Source organism: Crinia signifera, chromosome 7 (assembly GCF_055691185.1).
Source record: "Crinia signifera chromosome 7, ASM5569118v1, whole genome shotgun sequence".
Lineage (NCBI taxonomy): Eukaryota > Metazoa > Chordata > Amphibia > Anura > Myobatrachidae > Crinia > Crinia signifera.
The window spans coordinates 144,889,569-144,913,378 of NC_139223.1; the positions used below are offsets into that span (position 1 = coordinate 144,889,569).

The window sequence follows — 23,810 nt, forward strand, 5'->3', positions numbered from 1 at the left end:
ATGGAAACGGTGGGTGTACCCCTGAGAATGCAGGCCTGCCCATGTATCCCCCGGGCGGGCGGTTCACGTCATATGAAGCAGCCTAGCAAGCAGGCCTGTATCAGGTTTAAAATGCTCTCTAACTGAACTTCTCTCTTAATATATGATTGTCACCAGTGTTGAACTATTTAAGTTATACTAAAGGAAGTTCAATACAGGTGATTACAATCATACATTAAGAATGAAGTCCAGGTAGAGAGGATTTTGTCCACCTGGAATGGGTCACGTTGGTATGTGTATATTGTGTATATGAAATTCAAACCACTGGAGTATTTTAGATTTAAACTACTAGTGTAATAATGTATGGGTACTGTGTATACTGTACCTGCACCTAATGAAGAATCAAATACTTTACAATGTTCTCTTGTAGTGTAACAAAGGAAACTTAAACCTTGCACCACAAAGTTGCCATTTTTCTAGACAAAAATTGGGGATGTAATGATCAAATAATATTTTTTATAATGCAAGTTTAAGAAAAATCCATGAATCAGTAAACACGTATATGTACTGGCATATGATCTATTCAAATCAATGGCGTTGCATTATACTATAAGGGATTATTTTATTTTTTTTTGTTATTTTTTTATACAGGAGTAGAATGGTAATCCATTGTATCATAGAGTATGGTACTGTAGTTATATGAATCCCTGAAATGTTGCACAGGATCTCCACCCAGTCATCAGGACCCTAAACAGTTCATGTTTTCCAGGTCTCCTTACAGAATCCTAAAGGCCCGTATACACTGGGCCAATTTGGGCCAATTCTATTGAATCGGGCCATCAAATCAGCCCAACTTGGGTCAGTTTGATGTCCCCTCAGGACCGATGCACAGTCCCGTGCGCATCGGACCTGAGTTGGTGGTCGAACCTGCTGGCCATCGAACCACCTGACCTCGGACATCCATCCTGGCGGCGGGCCAGGTGGTGAGCAGGGTCGCATGCAATCCATCAGAACAAATTGTGATGGCTCGAATGCGTCCCTGCGGCCCAGGAAAGTCCTGGTCGGCTTGCGGGGTATTGGCTGGCTGTACACTGCTGCGAGACATTGTAGCAGTATATGGCCCCCTAAGTTAAATAATTACAATAGCTCCTCCTGGTGATCCTTTAAAATGTCAGTGTGTAATGAATACACCTGTGCTTCTGTTAAAAGACCTGGAAAACATAAACTGCTGGGGGCGAGGAGTGCAAGAAACCAACTCATCACTGTGTTAATTCATATTTTCTTTTTAATACAAAAACAATGAGAAAAATAATATGGCACGTGGCTATAATGATTATTTATAGGGAGAGGATGTACAATTGCTTTTAATCCCCCAAGGATTGCAGACTGAAATACCTGTTCCAGCACTAACAAGAGGGATTTCCCAATGGCCTAAAAACTTTTATAATTGCCTCACCTTCACAGATCTGTGCTGATACTGATACTGGGAGGCAGCACTGCGAGACGACACATTGTCTGACTTTTCAAAGTGTTTCTTCATGCTGGCCAATCCACCAGGCACCGTGCAAGCTTCAGACTCCTCCAGCGCCTAGAACAAAATTAAAATTATGGATATTTATGCTTTAAAATTCCATGTATATTTTCCCTCAGCAGAGACTGCGAAGCACTGATAGATCTGCACATACTTTCTAAAGTCTAATAACCTGCTTGCTGTATAAAACACTTTTCGTGAAATAAATGTGACCCATATTTAAAATGCCTAAAAGATGCATTGGAGTAATACAGTTTGGAATGAACCAAAGCATTTTTATTTAAAGTAAAAATGGAGCTGAATATCACCAATCAAAATAAAGTATTTTTACATATTTTTAGCCGGCATAAAGGGCGTGACCATGTCATTAGTTTAGGGGAAAGGCAACCTGTCGAGAAGTAGGAAATAGACAGTGAAAATGTCAGCTTAAACATATTACTTCTGACAGTTGCTATGCATCACCTAACCGCACGTCACGCTGACAAGCCATCTACATTTTTTCATAGCATTTTGATCCAATTTGGTTTGCAATAGTAAGGTGTGTGTGTTCATAAAACAGAGTAGGAGGCAATGAATAAAAAGCCTACAGCTGCACAGCTTCTACACAGAAAACCAGATTGATGGGTCTCTAAGAAATATTTTTTCTATTGTTTCTGAAAGAGCTTGTTGTTTGAGGCAGGAATAAAATGGAAAACCTATTTTGTTTAGAATATGCTAGTATATAATGTAATGGCTTTTGGCATCTTTAACTTCAAATATACCTTTCGAATTTCCCAAAACCACCAATCCTTATTTTGACATTTAAATTAAGTTACATTTGAAATAATTAGACATTTGTCGGGTTTTGTGATTTGGTTTTGGATCTGGATAAATGTAATGCTTAATGACAGATCAGTATAAGTATGGTGCAGTGGCTGAGATTTTGGGTTGTTGTCCAAGGTGAAGAAATATAATTTGGGCCCCCTCCTCTACCCCAACCGAATTTAACAATATGCAACACTGCAGTTTGTGACAGGGAGAGGCAGAGGGTGACAGCGAAAAACAGTGGGTGACGGGCAGCAGTGGGCCCCTTAGTCCGTGGGGGCCCGGTGCACTGCACCAGCTGCACCAATGATAGTCCCCCTCTGGTATGATGCTAATAATCATAAAATACATTTAACATTTCAGCTATAAACCCTAGCTTTAACTCAGCTTGGACCATAGACAGAATACATGTGTTAATGCACTTGAAGTTACAACAGGGAGATGGACAGGGTCACCCTTCACTCTAGGTCCAGGTCTTAGATCTAGTAGTGGATGCTTGGAGAGAATGTTGCAGTGTTACTGTGGCAGCAAATTAGCTCCTTTGAAGCTTTGTAATGAATACCGGGCTCATACCTTCCATACATAAATAGGGGGACTGCCCGTGGTTACAAGTACCGTGAATAACCCTGGTCAATTGCAGGATCACAAACCCAGTACGGGGAACCCAGGTCTGACTCTTTCCGATATACGTATGCATGACCTGGGTCAACTCTCCATGCTTAGACAAATTCCCAGGTGTTTGCTTATGTCCAAAAGGGATAAAACATTGCAGTTCACTTTGCACTTCTCATTAAGGGGGTCATTCTGGTTGGCTCGAGGATCGCCGCCCATCTGAGTTCCCTACCTCCCGCCACCGATGATTCCCCTCGTTAAAATGCGAAGGGATGTGTAACGAAGAAACATCCACTCGCATGTCTCCGTAGCAGGAGAAATCATTCGATGGTCACAACCATCGAATGAAGTCAATGGAAACTTACCTCTATTTTAGGCCACCAGGACGAAGTCAGGGCGCGCGGCTGATGTCCTCTGATGTCACCCGCACGCCCCCGGGAGACATTGTCCTGCATGCATACCCATGGGCCTTTTTAATGGGTGACCCCCATTCCCTGTCGACGTCCGCCCCTGGCCCTCCACGATCCCTGCAAATGGCTCAGCGACTATGCAAGTCGCCGAACCATTCAAAAAGGGGACCTGCACATGCGCATAAAAGACAGTGTGCATGCGCAGACCCAAAAACATTTGTACTGGGCCAAATTCGGCCCCTCCAAATTGGACTAGAATCACCTCCTTAGTGTTGGGCTGGTTGCTATGGCTGTTGCTTGGTGCAATTCATTTTTTCACCTGAATATATTATTAGTAAATGAGACCACTGAATTAACTACACTTACATTTATTAGCATGTCCATTTCAGTTTCTACCTGCTTCGGAAACAAAAGCCATGTATCTTTACATTCCAACTGTTCATTATGAAGAGAAAATTACTTTTTTCATACGGTTTTATTATCTCCTGTCCGTAAAGCTGCCAATCATATGGCATCTAGCTTCTTGCACTAATCATAATTGGTTTAACCGAGTGAGTCATTGCTACTCTACCTTATTTCTATGCTGATTAGGCTGCTCCTAATGGATTTGGAGTGTACAGAAAGAAAGGGAAAACTGCACAGGCGGAGAATTAAAATGAGATTTAAAAATTATGCTAGCATCCAGTAACAAAAGCCGAGACACAGCATTATCTATAAATCTATAAAGTGTTGCTGTAAGATTGCCTTTTTACACTTGGGTAGGAAAAAATCTGAATGCCGGAGATGTATGTGATGTGTTTTTTTTTTTATTAGCAAATGTTATTGCTGCTTTGACCTATGATTAATTATATTTAATTGCACATTTTTACTAGATTTTAAGTAAAATTAGTATTCAGCGCTGAGTGTTTTTGTGAGACCTGCAATAATTTTTCATTTCAATTCTTTTTTATATTCCCAAACTCCTGTGATGGAAACAGATTTCTTAGAATACATTACATTGTTCCTGTCCCCTTCACTGCAATGAGGAAATAGCTACAGGTTAAGTATCCCTTATCCAAAATGCTCGGGACCAGAAGAATTTTGGATAATGGATTATTCCGTATTTCAGATTATTTTTATCTTTCAATGGTGTATCTTGAGGTATCTTGCATTTATGTTGTACAAACACATCAAACCCACACAAACATATTTTATTTGTGCATAAAACAAGGTTTCAAAACATGAAACAAAGTTTGTGTACTATCTCAGATACTGAATTTAAATGCCAAGCAATCATTTTATTGCACATATTAGTGCCAGTTACATATCATATCCTCAGAAGTGCCGTTACAGATGTCCCCAGTAGTGTTTTTAGCAACAACAAAAAAAATGTATGGTTTTCGCAATCATTTGGATAACTGATATTTGAATAAGGGATACTCAACCTTTACCAGGAACTGGTGACATCACTGAAGCACCTCACACACTTTCAGTGATGTCATTACCGGACCACACAATGGCCACTGTGTATAACTTTTTTTCCTCTAAAAAATCCTCCATTATTGTAACTAAAAGTGAAATGGATGGTGTGCACTGCTGAGCAGGGAACATGTTGTACTGAAGGAAGCCAGGTCTATATTATTACCAGCCTTGGATTGTGTGATCCTGTGGCCACTAACGAGCGATATGTATTATTGCCATGTTAATTCTGCCACTGCTTATAAGCAATGCTTTTTTTTCAAAGGGACTGGCCAACTATTGTATCCAAATCTTCAGTGTCTGATTAACCAATAAGTTAATTAATTCCATGCTTGTTACCTATCACCCGTCCCAATGTACTGTGGGGGGTAAAGTTCTTAAGGTGACTGCCAGGTGTCTGTGCCAATGTAACTTACTGATGGAACCATTACTTTATGTACATTGTGCTACAGCACCAGCTGGGCACTCTAAAGGCAAAGTCTCCTTGGCACGCCAGAAGCATTAGATTCTACATGCCAGATGTATACCCTTCATTACATGTACATGGTCAGTATGAATGATGAGTCTCTGAGCACCCATACACGTGTGTTCAGCAGAATTACACAGGGAGCTACGTGTGTATTAGCCTAGGGCACCTGGAACCTTTAATCAGGCCCTGCAGATATTCTTCTTATTCATAAATATTTCTACAGCTGGATCCCTCAGCAACCCAGTTGTTTTTCTACACTGAAGTCATCCACTCCCTTCCTACAGTGAATGCATCTTTGTCAATTGCAATTATGTGTAGTTGTAATGTAATTAAATATTCTTTAATTATTATATTCTTTACATACAACCATAGTCTTCTTTTTATTTGGGCACACCTTATACTACAGTATATATACTATAGACATGTTTTGTCTACCTCAATATCATAATTGATGAGATGCCATTTTCTATGACCAGCACACCATGTACCTGTGGACTCCTCTTAGCTTGGAGGCTACTAATGTATACTGCATTCCTAGCCGGCTGCAAAGCTTTCTAACCGATTAGCTATTGTCACTGTAACATTCTCTAATACATTCCTGCTCTTAAACATTGTTTGGTCAAGCATTATGTCTTACAGGCCTATGACAGTTTCACCAGAGGCTATTAATACAGAGGCAGATCCTTGTTTACAAAGTGCATATGTACAGAAATAAGAAATCTGTCTAGACCGTTTCTGCCTTAATAATATGGAAAAAGTCACCTGGCAGTAAGTGTTAGATCAGTGGTTCCCAAACTCTGTACGGTGGCACCCTTTGGTGCCATGAGACACATGTAGGGGAGTCTCTGGTTGGTGGTCTAGGAGTGATTAAAATTCACCTGGCAGTACGTCACCTGGCAGTACGTCACCTGGCAGTAATTGTTAGGTTTGGTGATTAAAGTAAACTCCTAGATACTTTTCGGAATCGGTGTTTACAACCCGAGCATTTTACTTCTCAGTATGTTCTGACTGTTCCTCTGTGATTAATCTGACAACCTCTGTGGTAACCAAGCTTGTGTTCTGGACTTGATCTAAAATCCTATGTGGTCTGAGTCCGTCTGACCCATTCCTGATCTAGACTTGGGAGATCAAAAGTCTTATGTACTGCCCCAGCTTGTGTTCTGGACTTGATAATTTAAATTCCTCTGTATCAACCAAGCTTGTTTTCTGAACCTGTGTTAAATCCTGTGTACTGATCTGCCTTTTTTATAGACTCGAAATGAGTGATAATATGTGTACTAGAATTGGACTTTTCCTGGACTTGCTCTAAATCCTTATTGGTTACATCACATTGTTCTGTGCTTCATGAACAGGCCGCCTGATTGCTAGAGCCAATACACAGCCTTTAAAGAGGAAAGAAAACCTTTCTTTGAAATTGTTACTGAAAGTTATTATAACTACATTTCCTTGCCACTGGGGTCTTTGCTGCAATATAAATAGTATTCTTAAATAACTGTGACTCTAAATGGATTTGCCAAGTTAACATCATTGGGGTAGTTCTGACCTAAATTCTGTAAAGGGAACTGAGGGATTTAAGTCCTCGGCCAGGATGTAATGGGATCTGAGTTTGGTCTGATTTTGTGAAATGTATGATTTTTTCCGCAAGAGTTGGACATTTTGCATAGTTGGCCGATGCAAGAGTATCCGAGATCATTAAAAGTTGGAGGTTTTCAGTTCTGTTGATGTAATGGAGTCTGAGTATAAAAATCAGACACAGAACAACTCAATAGTGTTTTCCGGGTAGTATCTCTAAAACAACCAAACTACAGGCGGGGACGCGCATCGGATCGGAATTGGATCTAAAACATGCCCAATTTACATACAGTTCTTCAAAATTGCATCGAAATTGACTACTGATTGGGGCTAAATTGTTCTGATGTGTACCTAGCATTAATATGAATGGGGGGGGGGGGGGTTAGGTACCCACAGTATGTAGTGGTCTATTGTCAAATGATGGCAATAGCAAATGATGGCAATAGCAACCATATATAATACATTTACTAAAGCTGCCACAACAAAATGCAGCTTGAGGGATAGAGCAGAGCTTCTGCACATGCACCGCAGCAGTGGCGTAACTCCCGGAGGCAATGGAGACGTTTGCCGCCGGGCGTTAGCCATCAGGGGGGGCACAAGAGCAGGCACCAGGACCACGATAAGAGTCCAGGGAGCCTGTGCCTACCCCAGACATTCTCTGCAAAACGGATCTATTACAAAGCCGATCTGCATCGCTGTGCTCCCCACTAGTCCCTACTGACAGCCATGCAAAAGCGCTAGCCGGGACAGCTGAGTGAGGGCTCAGATGTCCAATGATACTAAGTGCAGCCTGCGGCACCCTGATTGGTTGGTGCGCAGGCTGGAGAAAGGAGTAGATGCTGCGGAGGAGGGAGAAGGAACATAGACGCTCCCGCTCTCCATTTGTGTGCCGGACAGGGGCGGAACTACCGGCGGCGGTGCAGCTGGTGCAATGTACCGGGGCCCGCGGCAATGACAGCCCACAGCCTGGTGTGTCCCCCTGCCCCACAAAGCTCACCCAAACCCCTGCAAATGCGGACACGCCGGACAGTGGATTCGCAACTCGCGACTTCACCCGTGATGGCGGGGCGGAGCTTGACTTAGAGTCGACTCACACAGCGCAGAGGACGGTACTCAATGGTAGCCGTGGCCTCAGCACGACGCTGTGCCTCTGGGAAGGAAGACCCCGCCGCTGACACGCCGGCTGTGTGCGAGGTAAAACTGTCAAGGGTAGGGGGTGCACTCTGTGTAAAATAGGGGTGGTACACTGTGTGTATAAGCAGAGGGGGAAGTGTACTGTGTGTAAAAGCATGAGGGGGTCACTCTGGAAAATAGGGGGTACACTGTGTAAAAGCAGAGGAGGTTCACGGTGTGTAAAAGTGCGGGGGGGGTGCACTGTATGTAAAAGCAGGAGGGGGTGCACTCTGTAAAATAGGGGGGTGCACTGTGTAAAAGAGAGGGGTTGTGTGTGTGTGTGAAAGGGGGGCACCATTAAGTATACCGCCTCCGGGCACCTTTTATGAACTTACGCCACTGCACCGCAGTAGAAACTTCTTCTAGCAAGTTTGCTGTGTGTGGATCTGAGCCCTTAATCCAGGCATGTCCAAAGTCAGGCCGGGGGCCAATTGCGGCCCGTCCTGTCATTTCAAGCGGCACGCAGCCTCCAGCTGGAAGCAGGCAGAGCATCAGATGTGGGAAGCACAGCACAGGACACTGAAGGTGGGGCCCCGGCGATCTTGCCTACACCTTGCTGTCTGCTGCAGTGAGGAGGTGCCGGCCACCACAGTCAGATGTGTTTGGCGTCTTGCCCCTGCTGCTGCAATCGTATATCACCCTACTCCACAATCACAGTGACAGTAGTGTTTGGGGAGGGGGGCAGCAAGGGGGAAGCTTGCTCCCGTAACATGCAGAGTGGAGGAGGGCGGCAGCGGGAGCCCAAGCATCTCCTGCCCTTGCAGTGCCTGCTTTGCCTCTCCTTACTCTGGCTCACAAGGGGCTGGGAAACATACAGAGAAGGGAGGGAGCAGAGTGGGGGACATACAGTGAAGGAGGGTCAGGCTGGGGGATATACAGTGAATGGGGGCAGAGTGGGGTACATAGTGAATCTGGGTCATACAGTGAATGGGAGTCATACAGTGAAGTAGGGTAAGGCTTGGGGACATACAATGAATGGAGGCACTGATGGACATTAAGAGAAGGGGCGGGCTGGGGGACAGAGTGAATGGGTGCAGAGTGGGGAACATACAGTGAATGGGGGACATACAGTGAAGGAGGGGCAGGCTGGGGGACATACAGTGAATGGGGGCAGGCTGGGGGAAATACAGTGAAGGGGCAGGCTGGGGGACATAGTGGGGGACCATTCTGATGTGATTAATGATTCAAAGAATGTCAGGCTGAATGGTCGGCCCCCACACATTTACACTTCACCAATTCTGGCCCTCGTCGCAAAAAGTTTGGACACCCCTGCCTTAATTAGTGCACAGAACCAGACACATACTCGCAAAAAGAAGACATAGGAGCGTTGTCCTGAGGTGGCGGAATGTGTGCTTAAAAGTGCAATTATTTCTCCTATACAGTAGGTCATATTATGTTTGGATATTTATATATTAAGAGACATTTAACGTTTTCCTGACCATTTATTTTAATTTACAGTATATAAAACAAAATGTTTGATACAGCCTATAGTCCTATACTATAGATCACCAATTTATTCAGTGTTTAAAATGTCCAAAGGTATACAACTATGACCAAGGTCAGTACTAGATTTGTCTACAGCTTCCTTAGACTCCTGCTCATGGTCCAATTATCTGTAGATGGGGAGATTGTGGATTGCATTTAGAACTCTAAGAAACCCTATCTTTGACCCTCCCTTTATTGTGTGTTACAGACCACCTAGATAATTCATGAGACTATTGGAAGAATGAGTCTAATATAGAACTTTACGTTTGAAGAAAACCAGACATTGTATTCCAACCTCCGAGCATCTGGGGTTATTCTGGTTGATTCGCAAGGCTGCGAATTCCCAGCCTTGCGAGTCCACCAAACCCTGCCTTGTGAATGGTTGGCTGACGCCACCCATTCGCAAGGGCGACTCACTCGCAAGGGCTTGCGTATGGATGTTACACAGTAACATCCATTCGCAGGAGAGGGGGAACCTCTCACATCTTTCTATGGTCGCCAACCATCGAAAGATGTGGAAGGTGCATGCATGTAAAAGTGACATTCAAGTCACTTACATATGCGTGCAGGGTGGGTGCAGGAAATTGGAGGGCAGCTGACATTTGGTGAAGTTAGCTGTCCGCCCCCCCGAATCCATGTCATGGCCTCATTAGCATGAGAACTCCCAGCATTCTCATGGGTACGCCCATGAAACACTGGGCGTTCCCATATGCTAATGAGGCCATCCACCCCCCGCCCGCTGTCTTGGGTGCGTTCACCCGGCGAACAGTCTGTTCGCCGCATGCGCAGAGCAAAAACATCAGACCCAGTGCGATTGCAGCCCTGCTGCTTAGGAACCGGAATAACCCCCATCATTACAATTGTGAAAAACAGCTTTTGCAGTGGAACTGGTTGGCTGCCACTATACCAGGATGGCATACCATCATTGATGGAATTATGAATTCTGGATTGTAACAACAAGTTCTACTTGAGAATGTCAAGGTGTCCCTGCATGATCAAGATCTTTTTTTCAGAAAGACAATGACCCTAAATAATCTAGTAAGTCTAGAACAAAATGGTAGAAGCAGAATAAATACAGTATGACATTTATTTTAGAATGGCTGCGTCACAGTCTAGAGATCTTAATCCAGTAGAAATGTTGTGGCGGTTCTTGATGTGAGGTGTTCATTCAAACAAGCCTATCAATATCCAGGATTTACAACAGTTCCATAAGTAGGATTAAGTAAAAGGTCCCCCAAGCTGTTATACTGGACTAATCAACAATGTTGCTAAATGTTTGTTTCATGTCATTGCTTCCTAAACAGGTCAAACCAGTTAATGAGTCTTTAGTCGTTCACATACACTTTCAAAAATTAAAATTTGGCCGTGATTCTGGTTGGCTCGCAAAGCAGCGTTAGATTGCTGCTTTATGAGCCATGCAATGCCGCCCGCCGCCTGTACGAACGCCCACCCCTCGCTACTCAGCAAATTTCCTTGCAGCACTGTGAATAAATGTTTTACATAAATATCCATTTGCAGGCTTGCATGCGGGCCCGAAAACATTTGATGGTTGCCAACCAACCAATGATTTCTATAGCACTTACAAATCTAAGTCAGTCCCCGCTGACTTAGATTAGCGGCGCCCTGCTCCGAGAACAGGGCAGGCAGCTGACATCCAGTTAAGCCAGGTGGCCAGCCCCATTCGGAAGTGGATGCCCAGGGTATTCCGGGGCTCACCCAGCGTTTTCGTGGGTATTCCCCCTGCTCGCCTCCTGCATGCCCCACCCCCCTTGCTGTGAGCATCTCAAAGACTCCCAGGACCCCCAGCGTGAAGACCTGCACATGCGGATAAGCAATTATGTGCATGCGCAGGTCATCAACATCGGTTCCTCTTAGTTTTTCATTCATTTGATCAATAAAGTAATTAAATATATATATTTTTGTGTGTTTTTAATTTTGGTTTCTCTCTCTTATTTATTTGACGTACCTGTATATGAAGAGTTGAAAGATTGTACAACATTTCTGAAAATATTAGGGGTTGACAAACTTTGGCACACTGTACTAATATATTAAAAAAATCTTCATCTATTGTAGTAAATAAGTTTATTATCTAGATGATATAAACAATACAAAGCTGAACTGTTTCTATAACTTACAGTCACGGTGGTGGTTTGCGCTTTGTTGGTAGCAGCTGCTTGATACATAGCCATTCTTTCTTTTAAAGGTGGAGCTTCAAGCAAATCCAAATGTATATTAACACCCTTGGAGGTCTCTTCTGATGATCCTTTTTTGTTTTTTGTAACACCTAGCAACAGATTGAAATAAGACAAGTTAGACATTTTCAGTTCAAAAATTTAATATAAGAGTGTATTGGAGGTATACTGTACATTCTACAAATACTGTACATAAAACTACAGTATATATGGTGGTGAGATCAGAGATAGGGTCCAGTTGGCAATGTGACATGTCTTCAATCAATTCTGGAAATTTCTCCTATTAACTTGTGGGAGCAGAAGCCCTGGCTATAGCACTAAGTCTGTAAGTATTTATCAGCACTCATCCACTGTATCAATGTGGGGGATACCAAGAAAAAATGCTTAATGGAAGCATAATTATAATCTAAAATAATTATGTCTAATTATTTAGTACATAATCATTAATTATATTAAATGCTGTAGACAAGTGTATTCTATATTATATAACAGGGATATATGAAAGCTTGACCTGTTACCAGTAGCATAAAAAAAAGTCAGTGCCTATTCCTAGAAAGGATCAAGATGCTGATGCTGTAACAACGACAGCTGGCATACTGATCTGCAGGGCTGTTTGTAGACAATTTGGCTCCCAGTGTGAGCAGTCAAAAAATGATAAGGTGAATGGTCCAATTATAGGGTGTGTGGTCTAGCAGGAAAACAATTTCCTTACACCCCACTTTTGCAACTTGCATAACCAGACATTGGTTACCGCAGAAATGTCCGTAGTTCTCCCTTGCTTTAGTTGGCTGGTTGAATGCCACGCAGTGACATACAAACATGAAGGCCCACACAGTGACCCAGTAGGCCTCACAAATTACCCCCCCCCCCCCCCCTCAAGCCCAAATTGTGACAGGCTACTTAAATCAATATACACTATTTATCCGTTATGCCTATTACACATTATGCCACACACCGTGATGCTATTACACATTATGCCCCACACCATAATGCCCATTACACATTATGCCAACACCATAATGCCCATTACACATTATGCCGTACATTGTGATGCCCATTACACATTATGCTGCACACTGTGATGTCAATTAAACATTATGCTGCACACCGTGATGCCCATTACACATTATGCTGCACACTGTGATGCCCATTACACATTATGCTCAACACCGTAATGCCCATTACATATTATGCCACACACCGTGATGCCCATCACACATTATGCCGCACACTGTGATGCCTATTACATATTATGCTGCATACCGTGATGTCCATTACACATTATGCCCCACACCATGATTGCCCATTTCATATTATAACACTCATCGTAATGCCCATTACACAATATACCTACCTAACACCATTATGCCCATTACCATAATGCCCATTACACAGAATTGCCGCACACCATGATGGTCATTACACATTATGCCCCACACTGTAATGCCGATTACACATTATGTCACACACTGTGATGCTCATTACACATTATGCCCCAAACCGTAATGTCCACTTCACATTATAATCACACCATAATGTCCATTACACATTATAACGCACACCGTGATGCCCATTACACATGCTAGTTACCAGGAGTTACGTGCTCTATGCCAGAGGTTTCATGCTCGTTACCATGGGGGAGGTTCATGCTCATTGCCATGGGAGTTTCATGCTTGTTGCCATGGGTAGATTACATGCTCATTGTTATGGGGGTTTTATGCGTTTTGTCATGAGAGGGTTTCATGCTTGTTGCCATGGGGTGATTACATGCTCATTGCCCATGAGGGATTTAATGCTCGTTACCCAGGGGGGTGTTTCATGCTTTTTGCCATGGGAGAATTACATGTTCCTTGCCCTGGGGCAGATAACATGTTTGTTGCCATGGGGGTTTCATGGTTGTTGCTATGGGGTGATTACAGCGTGCCCGCTGCTTAAACAAGAAAAACCCCACAGACTAACCGGGGATCGTGGGAGCTTGCTGAGGGATTCTCCTGGCAACAAGGGATAGCAAGTGGAGGTGAGCTACTTCCAGCCCCGTGTTAACCCCGCTTACCAGGTTCCCCAGCAGTTCACAGGACCTGTGGCCCAGTGGCAATGGCAGCAGTGACTGTGACAGTCTGCAATGGACAAGCAGTGCAGTTATGTGGTGGTAGGCGCGGAACCCTGTGCGACTGCATGGCTTCTCTGTCCGTAAAAATGGCACGGCTGATTGGTAGTATGCACTGTGGGTAAGGGTCAGGCTGGGAATGGTAGTTTAGTTTAAGCCACTAGTGGGGGACTTGAGGCTAGGCTGCAGGGAGGGGAAGGTTAGAGTTAGCCTAATGGGAGGGGGGAGTTATATTAAGGCACCAATAATTGGGAGAGTCAGGCTGCTAGGCAGGGGGGTTAGGTTTATGTGGCAGGGTGCCACATCGGGATGCCGGCATCTGTATATTGACCGCTGGCATCCTGACGGCTGGTCATCTGTATGTATCCCCTCCGAAACGCCATAAAGTGCATTCATTAGCCATGCCAACTTTGAGAGGTTTTACAATATATACACAAATATAAGACATCCTTGAAAACAACTTTTAGTATTTAATGATTAAATATTTTTAAAAAATGTAACTGCAGTCCAGCATTCTAAACCATTCCATCCCCCGAACCAAGGCTGATTGCCTCATCTCTAGTTCATCACATCTGTTAGTATTGCTCTGCAGGAAGCTCTGCACTATGAACCATTGTTAGTTCTAGATTTGAACAGTTTTATAGATTTTCTCTATGTTAGATTTAATATTTACTTGTCATTCCTCCCTGAATAAAGCTTCAGAACCAGAAATCTATTAAGCTTAATGATAACTTTGTAGTAAATGACACCTTACAATTCTAACAGAGAAATCATCTCCATAGTCTGGAAAATAAATTCTGCACTTTCAGAACATTTTGTTTTTGAGTTTCTCGTTGCATATTCACAACCTTATCGGCAAAATAATTATGTTGGCCCCACAAAATTAAAGGGTCTAAATTGCTGTGATTTGCGGTTGATAGTCCCATATCTACTGGAGCGATTCATTACTGCTCCAGTGACAAAACAGCTACTCAGAAACGCTGTCCTGTGATGAACACTACTTTACATGTCACAACTAGCTTTACATGTCATACCTTGCCTCAGCAGGTCAACTGCATATGCGCAAGCTTAAATTTAGGACATATATGCACACTGCAAAGTTCAGAGGAGGCGGAGGGATCTTAACAGGGCCGTCTTTCCCATTCGGCTTAATGGGCAGTTGCCCAGGGGCCCAAGGATAGTAGGGGCCCACCACAATGGAGAAGATGGCACTGTCCTAGGGAAAGGCGGCAGGCGGTGTGTAGCGGGGATCCTGGCAGCGGTGGGTGGAGGGGACCCAGGCAGCGGGCAAATTGTGCAGGGGACCTGGGCAGCGGGCGGCGTGTGCAGGGGACCCGGGCAGCGGGAGGCATGTGCAGGGGACCCAGGCAGCGGGTGGCGTGTGCAGGGGACCCGGGCAGCGGGAGGCATGTGCAGGGGACCCAGGCAGCGGGCGAAGTGTGCAGGGGACCTGGCCAGCGGGCGGCGTGTGCAGGGGACCCGGGCAGCGGGCGGCGTGTGCAGGGGACCTGGGCAGCAGCGTGTGGCAGGGTCCATCCAGGAAGCGGAGACCTTGATGTAGTGCTGTCTGCCGCCGGGCAGGAAGCGCTGCTGTGCTGATTTTGAAAAGACTGGCCATATGGTGATTGGCCGGACGCTCAGCCAATCAGCGCCCAGCCATTATTTCCAAAATCTGCAACGCTTCCCGCACGGCGGCAAAAAGCACTACATCAAGGTCTGAGTTGCCCCTTCCTGGACGGACCTTTCCACCCACCGCTGCCCGGATCCCCACCACCCGCTGCTGCTGCACATAGGTGAGGGGAGGGGGTTTGTGAGGGGAGGGGGGTTATGAAAGGAGGGGGGTTATGAGGGGAGGGGGGCCCTCAAATTATTTTGCCCAGGGGCCCATTATATTCTTAAGACGGCCCTGGATCTTAATAAAACATTTCTCACAACCTGATCCATCTTTCTCAAGAAAGCAGTGGGCCTAAAGGGGTGTGGATTATTAAAGAGGCAGTGGCTAGATACACAGTCAATAGATCTACTCTAAAAGGCTGACATGCAAAAGGTTGACAGAGTCAAATGTCGACATATTTAAGATCAACAGATTCATAATGTCGACATGAACAAGCTAAACACGTGAAAAAGTTGACCTTTTTTTTCACGTGACAGTTTTTAACATTTTTTAAGTCATTGTCGACAAATGTTTACTTGGACCCCCAACTTGTGTAACACGTATCCTCGCATGTTCACGTTTCGCGCCCAATTCTTCAGGCTCGGTGCCTCAATATGCTCAGCACACTATTATATTCTCCTTCCATGCCGACATGGATGGTGAAGCAAAGACAAGTCAGATTTTTTAATAAAATCATGAAAAACTCCTGTTGAACTTTTCATGTGTCTACCACGTCGGTCAAAAGAGCGACGTGAAACAGGTCAACATGCAATATTTCAGCAGGGTCAGAATGTCAACGTGACGTTGACATTCTGACCCTGCTGAAATATTGCATGTTGACCTGTTTCACGTCGCTCTTTTGACCCTGTTGACCTACCGCCGGTTGACCTTTTGGGGTAGACCGATCGGCTGTCTATCTATTCTAGACAGTTTAGATCAAGCATGTCCAACGTTGGCCCTCCAGATGTTTTGAAACTACACATCCCAGCATGCTTTGCAATAGTTTTAGCATTCTCTAATAGCAAAACTGTGGCAAAGCATGCTGGGATGTGTAGTTTAACAACATCTGGAGGGCCAACGTTGGACATGCCTGGTTTAGATCAATCATCCAGAATCAGGCCTGAAGATGGCGCTATCATTCAAGCTGCATAATATGATATTTCAGTTTTAAATAATTCTAGAATGGAAAGATTGCTATGCCCTGTCACCATCCTACCCTATGGGGACAGCACTGCTCATCAGATCATTAGTGCACGCAGGAGCTACAGTATCTTTATTGCTACTTTGATTAATGAGCAATCATATTGATGACTGTGTCCGTTAAACATGCAAAAACTACTGTTTGCTCATGTTTAACTGATGCACTCACATTGATGCATAGATGCTGTGTCTATGCATCATTAGTTTCCGATTAAAAAAACATAAACACATTTTGATTTAAGTCAAACTGGTGCAGGGTTTAAAGTGAGGGGGAACGAGGTGCAACTGAGTTCCACCATCTCTAATGGTGCGGTGGAACATTTTAACCTCCACATTAGCCCTGCACAATAATTTTCACAGAAAAGCATTCTAGTTTGCAGGGGGCTGCCAAATACCCTACCACTGGCCCTGTCTCTGCATAATGGGGGTATGGGGGGGGGGGTAATTAGGTGGCATAGAGAAATGAGTTCCCCCACCTCTGCATGACCACTTTATGCCTTGGGTATGAGTCATTAGGTCGACAGTAACTAGGTCGACATACAAAAGGTCGACCACTATTTGTTGACACATGAAAAAGGTCAACATGCATTAGGTCGACATGGTCAAAAGGTCATTACAAGATTGAGATGAAAATGGCCGACATGAAAATGTTGACATGAGTTTTCACGTTTTTGAGTCGATATAGGTCAACATGGACTCTGTATAAGTTTACTGCATCCCCTATCATAGCTCGCTTCCCTCGCCTTGCTGCACTCGGCACACTATTATATTATCCCTTTATGCCCACTCAAATGGTAAAGTATGAACAGGTTGTTTTAATATATATATATATATATATATATATATATATATATATATATATATATATATATATATGAAAATATCATGTCGACATTTTTACATATCGACATTTGGCATGTTAACCGTTTGCTTGCATCAACCTTTTGACCATGTCAACCTAATGCGCGTCGACCCTTTCCTGTGTCGACTTTTTGACCGTTGACCATAGTGGTCAATCTTTTCACTGTCAACCTACACACTGTTGATCTAACGGCCTCATACCAAGTCAAACTGTGTCTAAACCAGCACGTAAACAGCAATGTGCGGTTTTCCATGGATGATCTAAAACTGAAATAAAAAATAAACTGTTATTGACTCTACGCCACAAAGTAAAGCAGCGGATTTATTTTGCAGCTCGTCAAAATAGACATTGTTTTTAAGAGCAGGTATTTGGCGTGTATGATTTATGCTAGTCTTATGTTTTTCTTGGTAATAAAGTGACTTTTCTATAAAACAATAAAAAATGCGCTGGATTGCCGTTTTCCAAATAAGCACAGAACTCTATAAGAGTACAATAAATCTTCTCTATGCGGCACTGAAATGCTGATAATTTGTTTCAAAATAAAAAGCAGTAGGATAGATACCCCAGGCTAATAGCACAATGTGCAAAGATAATTAGAAAATGGAGCGACAGTATGTGCCTTAGTGGTTCTGCAATTAGTTTATCATCTGTTGAATAATATATCCAGCCGTTGAAAAACAATTTTTTGACAGGTAGGATCGCTTAACTCGGAGTCCAAAGCCACTGCTTCTTATGGAAGAGACTGAAATTAGATGGTGTATATATCTGCTTAAACGGCGCCGGTAAATGCATGTATTCAGGCATTTAAAGTTTACTATTAATCTGCATGGTAATGCTGGGAAAACACGCTACTGTGATCTGGCTGATGCACCCAATATCAGCTGAACGTCCATCCAATCTGACATTTTCAAAGTACCTTGTTTCACTTCATCTGGCAGCTTATAATGGACAGAAAATGTAATAACCCTGCAATTTTTAAATTATTGTTTGGAGTGTAGACTATCCTGAACATAGGTGCCGATTTATGTTTTTGCTGGTGGGTGCTCAAGCCAAAAATATAGAGGAGTGGCTTCATGGGGAAGGGGTGTGGCCACAACATAATACCAATTTATATTATGGAGCACAGTTGTCTCCAATATTCAAATTATGGCAACAGAGTTCCACATACATAAATGCCCCTACAGTGCAGGTACATACATGCCCCCACAGTGCAGTTACATAAATGCCCCCAGGGACAAACGCAGGATTTTCAGAAGGGGGTTTCCGGAGATGGACACTTAGGTGACCCAGTATTTGCCGAATCAGTCAAAGTATTATAGATAGACCAAATGTATATAAATAATAATAATAATATATATATATACACACTTACAGGGGCAGCAACAGCAGTGTAGACCTCTGGGCATAGCATAGTATTGGGGCCCCTACCGATCCTCCAGCGGTAGGGGTGGGGGAAGCTTTGATGTCCCCCGGGTGGTAGAGGGTATTATATCAACCGCTCAGCATGTAGGGCCTGGATCAGTAATTTCCACTAATTACCCCTTTACTGCACAGATGGTGGGAGATTGGGTGGGAGAAGGGGGCATTGGGCTGAATGAAGGGGCCCTGATACATAACTTCCAGGGTGGTAGAGGATGTTTCATATGCAGAGGAGGGGTGTATAATGGAGTGGGCTTATTATTCATAATTTTCTGGTGGGAGGACAGCTTGCTTGACTGCAGATATCTCCAGTTCCCGGGAAAAGATTTCTTAGATTTTAATTGGAATTAAAAAATAGTTAATCCCACCTACCAAATGGTATTATGGACTAGGGGATCAGAGTTCAGGAGGCAGAGCAATCCGCCAATGAGAATATAAAACTACATACCATGTGTGTGGAGCTGGAGCAGTAACCAGCTGCTGGGAGGCTGATATCTCTGGTTTTGTGAACAGAGACAAGCTACTAGTGTCCATCAAAGAGGGAGAGTCCCAGCTTTTGAAATATACCCTCAGAAAAACTCTAAGTCAGACAGAACCTGAAATATCTGACTGGGAAGAGCAATTAACAGGCTTGGATGGGGACCACTGCTTTGAAGTCAGATATCTCCGGTTCGATTTTTAAAATTCTTGTACCAATGGAAAGAGGGGACCCTCAGATTTCAGCCTTGGGTCCTTAGACTCCTGGGGGGGGTTTCTGAGTACACAGAACCCCCCTCCCTGCGTGCGCTACTGGCCCCCACAGTGCTGGTACTCCGCGGACAGAATACACTCTTCCCGGCATACTGTTTTCCAGGTGGCGGGTCGGGCGATGTGGGTGCTGCAGCCGCAAATTACCTAGTTAATATGGTGGCCCAGCAGCGGGACTCGGGCTCGTGGTGCTCAGCAATTGCCGTGGGTGCTCGGGCCCTTGAGCATCCACAGAATGCACCTATGTTCCTGAAGAAGCCATCTATGGAGAAATGCATAGATATAGAGAAGGAATAAGTGACGTGGTCTGCCGACAGGACCACCATCTTGTCCCCATCATAGGCGTGCACACATTGAGTGTTAGGGGTGCACAGGCCCCTGATAATGCTGTGTCCACCCTTATGAACACCTCCCTGCCGCTAGCAATACCAGCAAATACCTTTTACCAAAGACTTTTGCTTTTTAGAACTGTACTCCATTAAAAGAAGCCCCCTCAATCAATTGTGTGTTTTATATTGTTAATTGCACTAGACCATTGTCATATCACTACATACCTGCGTCATCCATATACGTTTTTGACTTTATTTCCATGTACGATTACACAGAGTAATTAGAAGATTAAAACTGAAAAACTGATTATAGTGCGGCTGAGAGAAGTTTTATAATGTAACGAGTACCAATAGATGATGGTAGACATGCTTGATTGGTGGTGTTAGACACACAAATGGGCGGTGTTAGACATGCCCAATGGGTGGTTTTAGACATGCCCAATAGGTGGTGATAGCCACACCCCATTGACAGTGCACCCCTAATAAAATGTGCTGCGCACGCCTATGGTCCCCATTAAGGCATTACTGGAAGGGTGAGCATAGCACGAATTGGTATTCTCCCCTCAAAGGACTTTTTACCACAGTAATTACCACAGTAATTTGAAGACATGCATGTTATATGTTGTATGTCATGTAAATGTGTGTGCTATACAGGCATTAGCAGATAGTTATATACATGTTACCTATTATATATAAATCTTGATAAAAATCCTTAAAATTACTCAAAAGAGTCAGTAATTATCCAATGATGTATTGATAACATACTGAACAGTGTCTCTGAATGTTTCCTATACACCCACCCCCAGGTCTGAAGCCCGGGGCTGTCCCTGGCACCCCTGGGGTTGTGGGTTCTGGATTGATAGCTTTTGTGAAAAATAAGATTTAAAACATTGGGTTCTGCTGTGAAACTACTTTGGACAAAAGAAAAACCACAAACCTGTTACTAAACAATCGCACTATGCCTAAAACATTGCACATTCCTGTTACTAAAAATCATCAAAAATCACAAATGATTTCTGTCTTCTTCTAAAAAAAAAAAATCACAATCTATTACAAATGCCATTTGGAGCGATATTTTTAGTCTAACCGCACCCTATTACATTTCACACACTTCAGTCCACCTTTTTTTTTATTCGTTGTCTCAAAAAGTCTTTTGCTTAAAATGAAAACGCAGTTCTGAAAAACAGATAAAGGGAGCTTGGTAAGGCTTTGCAGGTTTGTTTGCAATATTAATTGCTTGAGTTGTTTAGAGCATCCAGTAAGATAAATTCAGAATCACAGATGGTTTGAGCGTTAAGAAAGCCTGGGTATTTCCTTTGGTAAAATAATAGAAAGGAATAGGAAAGAATATCAATGAATATAAGAGAAGATCTTACTAATAAGAGTTTGTGGTTTGTGGCGCTGACTATGGCCGTAAGGTCAAGCAGCCTAATGAGAGCTGAGAGTTCTTGAGTTTTAAGTAAGTAAGTACTTCTAAATAGTTATAAAACACATGTTCACTGTAAGACACAGAGAGAAAATATTTTAAGAATGTCCTGTCCTATTTCAGAATTCCGTTGGATAATTAGTTATTTGGATAATTTTAGGCTGCATGTGCGCTACGATTCGTATGCCTGTGTCGTTGTTTGATAATTGAATGCATTACGAATTCACAAATTATCGATCAACTCTGAATAACCCTCATGATTTTGTTTCTAAAATGGACCATATTTCCAGCATCCAAAATAAAACAGTGGCTAAGATTCATGCATCGTGGGAGCCCTCTTACTCTGCACAAAACTTACCCCTCACTGGCTTTGAATATCCTTCCACCCTCTCTTTTTTTTTCTTTCCATCCCGACTTGTCCCCATCTTTCTAGAAATTCCTTCCCCCCAACTGTCTCCTCTTTAACCACTTGAGTGGTATGCCCGGAGTTTTCCGGCTCAGCTGCGCTGCCGCAGCGGGCTGCCCCGGAAAATCTCCAGGCATACCACTATTATAAAATAGGTGCGCGCCAGTGGTGTCCAGGTGTGCACCACTGGCGCAGCACCTCTACAGCACACTACCGTCACCAGCTCCAGTCCCCCCAGTACCTTTGCTCCGGCGTCGGTACGCCGGAGCTTCCCTGACCCGCCCACCAGCCAGTCACTCATTTTACAGTGACGTCGGCAGCAGGCTCGGGTATGGTCGGCCAGGCTTGGGGGGACTCGGAAGCGCTCAGGCACCCGAGCCGCGAAAATCCCCCATCCTGCCGCCGATGTCACTGCTAAATGTGACAGGTGGCTTAGGCAGGAGGGAGAGAGGCAGCAAGGAAGCTCTGGCGTACTAACTCCAGAGCGGAGGCGAGGGGGGGGGGCTGCTTCTAGCTTTCTGTGGTAGGTTTTGCTGGGGCAGGATAAACCTCTCCTGCCCCAGCAAAACCCACCACTCAAGGGGTTAATGGCCAGATGTATCAAGCTTCAAAAATTCATAAAACGGAGAGTGATAAACAACCAGCCAGTCAGCTCCTAACTGTCATATTTCAAACCCAGTCTGTGATATGTCTGTTTGGAACTGATTGGCTGGTTGTTTATGACTCTCCATTTTATCACTTCTTGATGCTACATCTAGCACTAACTCTTTTCCTCCTTTTCCACGGCTCTTTACTTTTGTCAAATTCATAACCTCTCATCTTAATGTTTATCTATTATTACCATTCCCTTTTCTGTTCTCCTTGACTACCATTGTTATATTGCAATAATGATATTCCAATTTTTATCAATGGTGTCGTCCCTTCTCTCACCCTGTTCCTTTTCCATTTGGTAAAATGTACTATTGAGTGGGCACAATTTGTTGTGCTGTTTCTATGGTTATGACCCTTTTTTCGCTGTATTCTGTTTGATTATGGAAAATAAAATGTTTATGAACACTATGAACATCTATACATTTTACTTGTTACAATCAAAAAATATTTTTGAATACATCAAAAAACAAGCTCCCATTAATTATGCACATAACAGAATAATATACACCTGAAAAACTAAGGCAGAACCAATCAGCATCAGCATTGCATTCGTGATGGCAACGCTCTTTACCATCATTATCATCAGGTGGCACTTGGATCTGTCAGTGTCCTAATCCAGTTTTTCAGGCATGTATACAATGTATTGTACTAGAATGCATGTGCTTTATTATTAAATGGACGTCATTACTGTTCTCAACCTACAGTACGACTTCTGTCTGGCATACAGTATATATCAAAATCAACCATATCTGCATAGGAGCAAAGTTGCATGTTTGTTTAAGGGGCCAAATAATTTGTGAGAGATGTACCCTTATTATCATGCAAAAGCCATGCAAGCAGAGGCATAAGGTAATGGAGTTATCTGCAGCCGGACTCCTGCTCCCAAGGGGGCACCTCTCCTCCCCTGCGAGTTTGAATCAGTTAATTGAAAGCTGTCAATATCGCTTCTGTGTTTGACTCCACCTCCTTGCAGGACCTTGGACGTCACACTCTCTTTATTCTAAACATAATTTTTGCCAAGTGCTACACCCTGTATTAGAACCTATGACCTGTTCCACTAGAAGCAGATAACTTACTGATTGAGCTATTTGTCAACCATAGGAAGCAATCAAAGGGGGTATTCAATCCCGGGTCACGACTGTCAATCTGTCCCGACAGCCGAGACCCTGGCCCATTTTCGTTTTGCTTGACAGCATATCATCAGGCAGGATTCAATGTTCCACCTGCCGATCGGCGAAAAGGGGGCGTGTCCGCATAAACCGCCTTGGATTGTCGAGATACGTCTGTGATCGCGGCAATTCACGGCCGTCGACCAAATGGGCCG

The 23,810-nt window shown here is 43.8% G+C and overlaps 1 protein-coding gene across 1 annotated transcript in view; it reads right to left on the reverse strand.

The window, feature by feature from the left end:
* The window catches only part of XIRP2 (xin actin binding repeat containing 2), a 150,959-nt gene that overhangs the window by 46,866 nt on the left and 80,283 nt on the right, over window positions 1-23,810 (reverse strand). The window contains exons 2-3 of the mRNA XM_083153904.1: window positions 11,629-11,777; window positions 1,436-1,567 (exon numbers count right to left, since the gene is read on the reverse strand). Coding sequence (XP_083010030.1) covers window positions 1,436-1,567; window positions 11,629-11,777 — 281 coding nt within the window. The remainder of the gene's footprint in view (window positions 1-1,435; window positions 1,568-11,628; window positions 11,778-23,810) is intronic.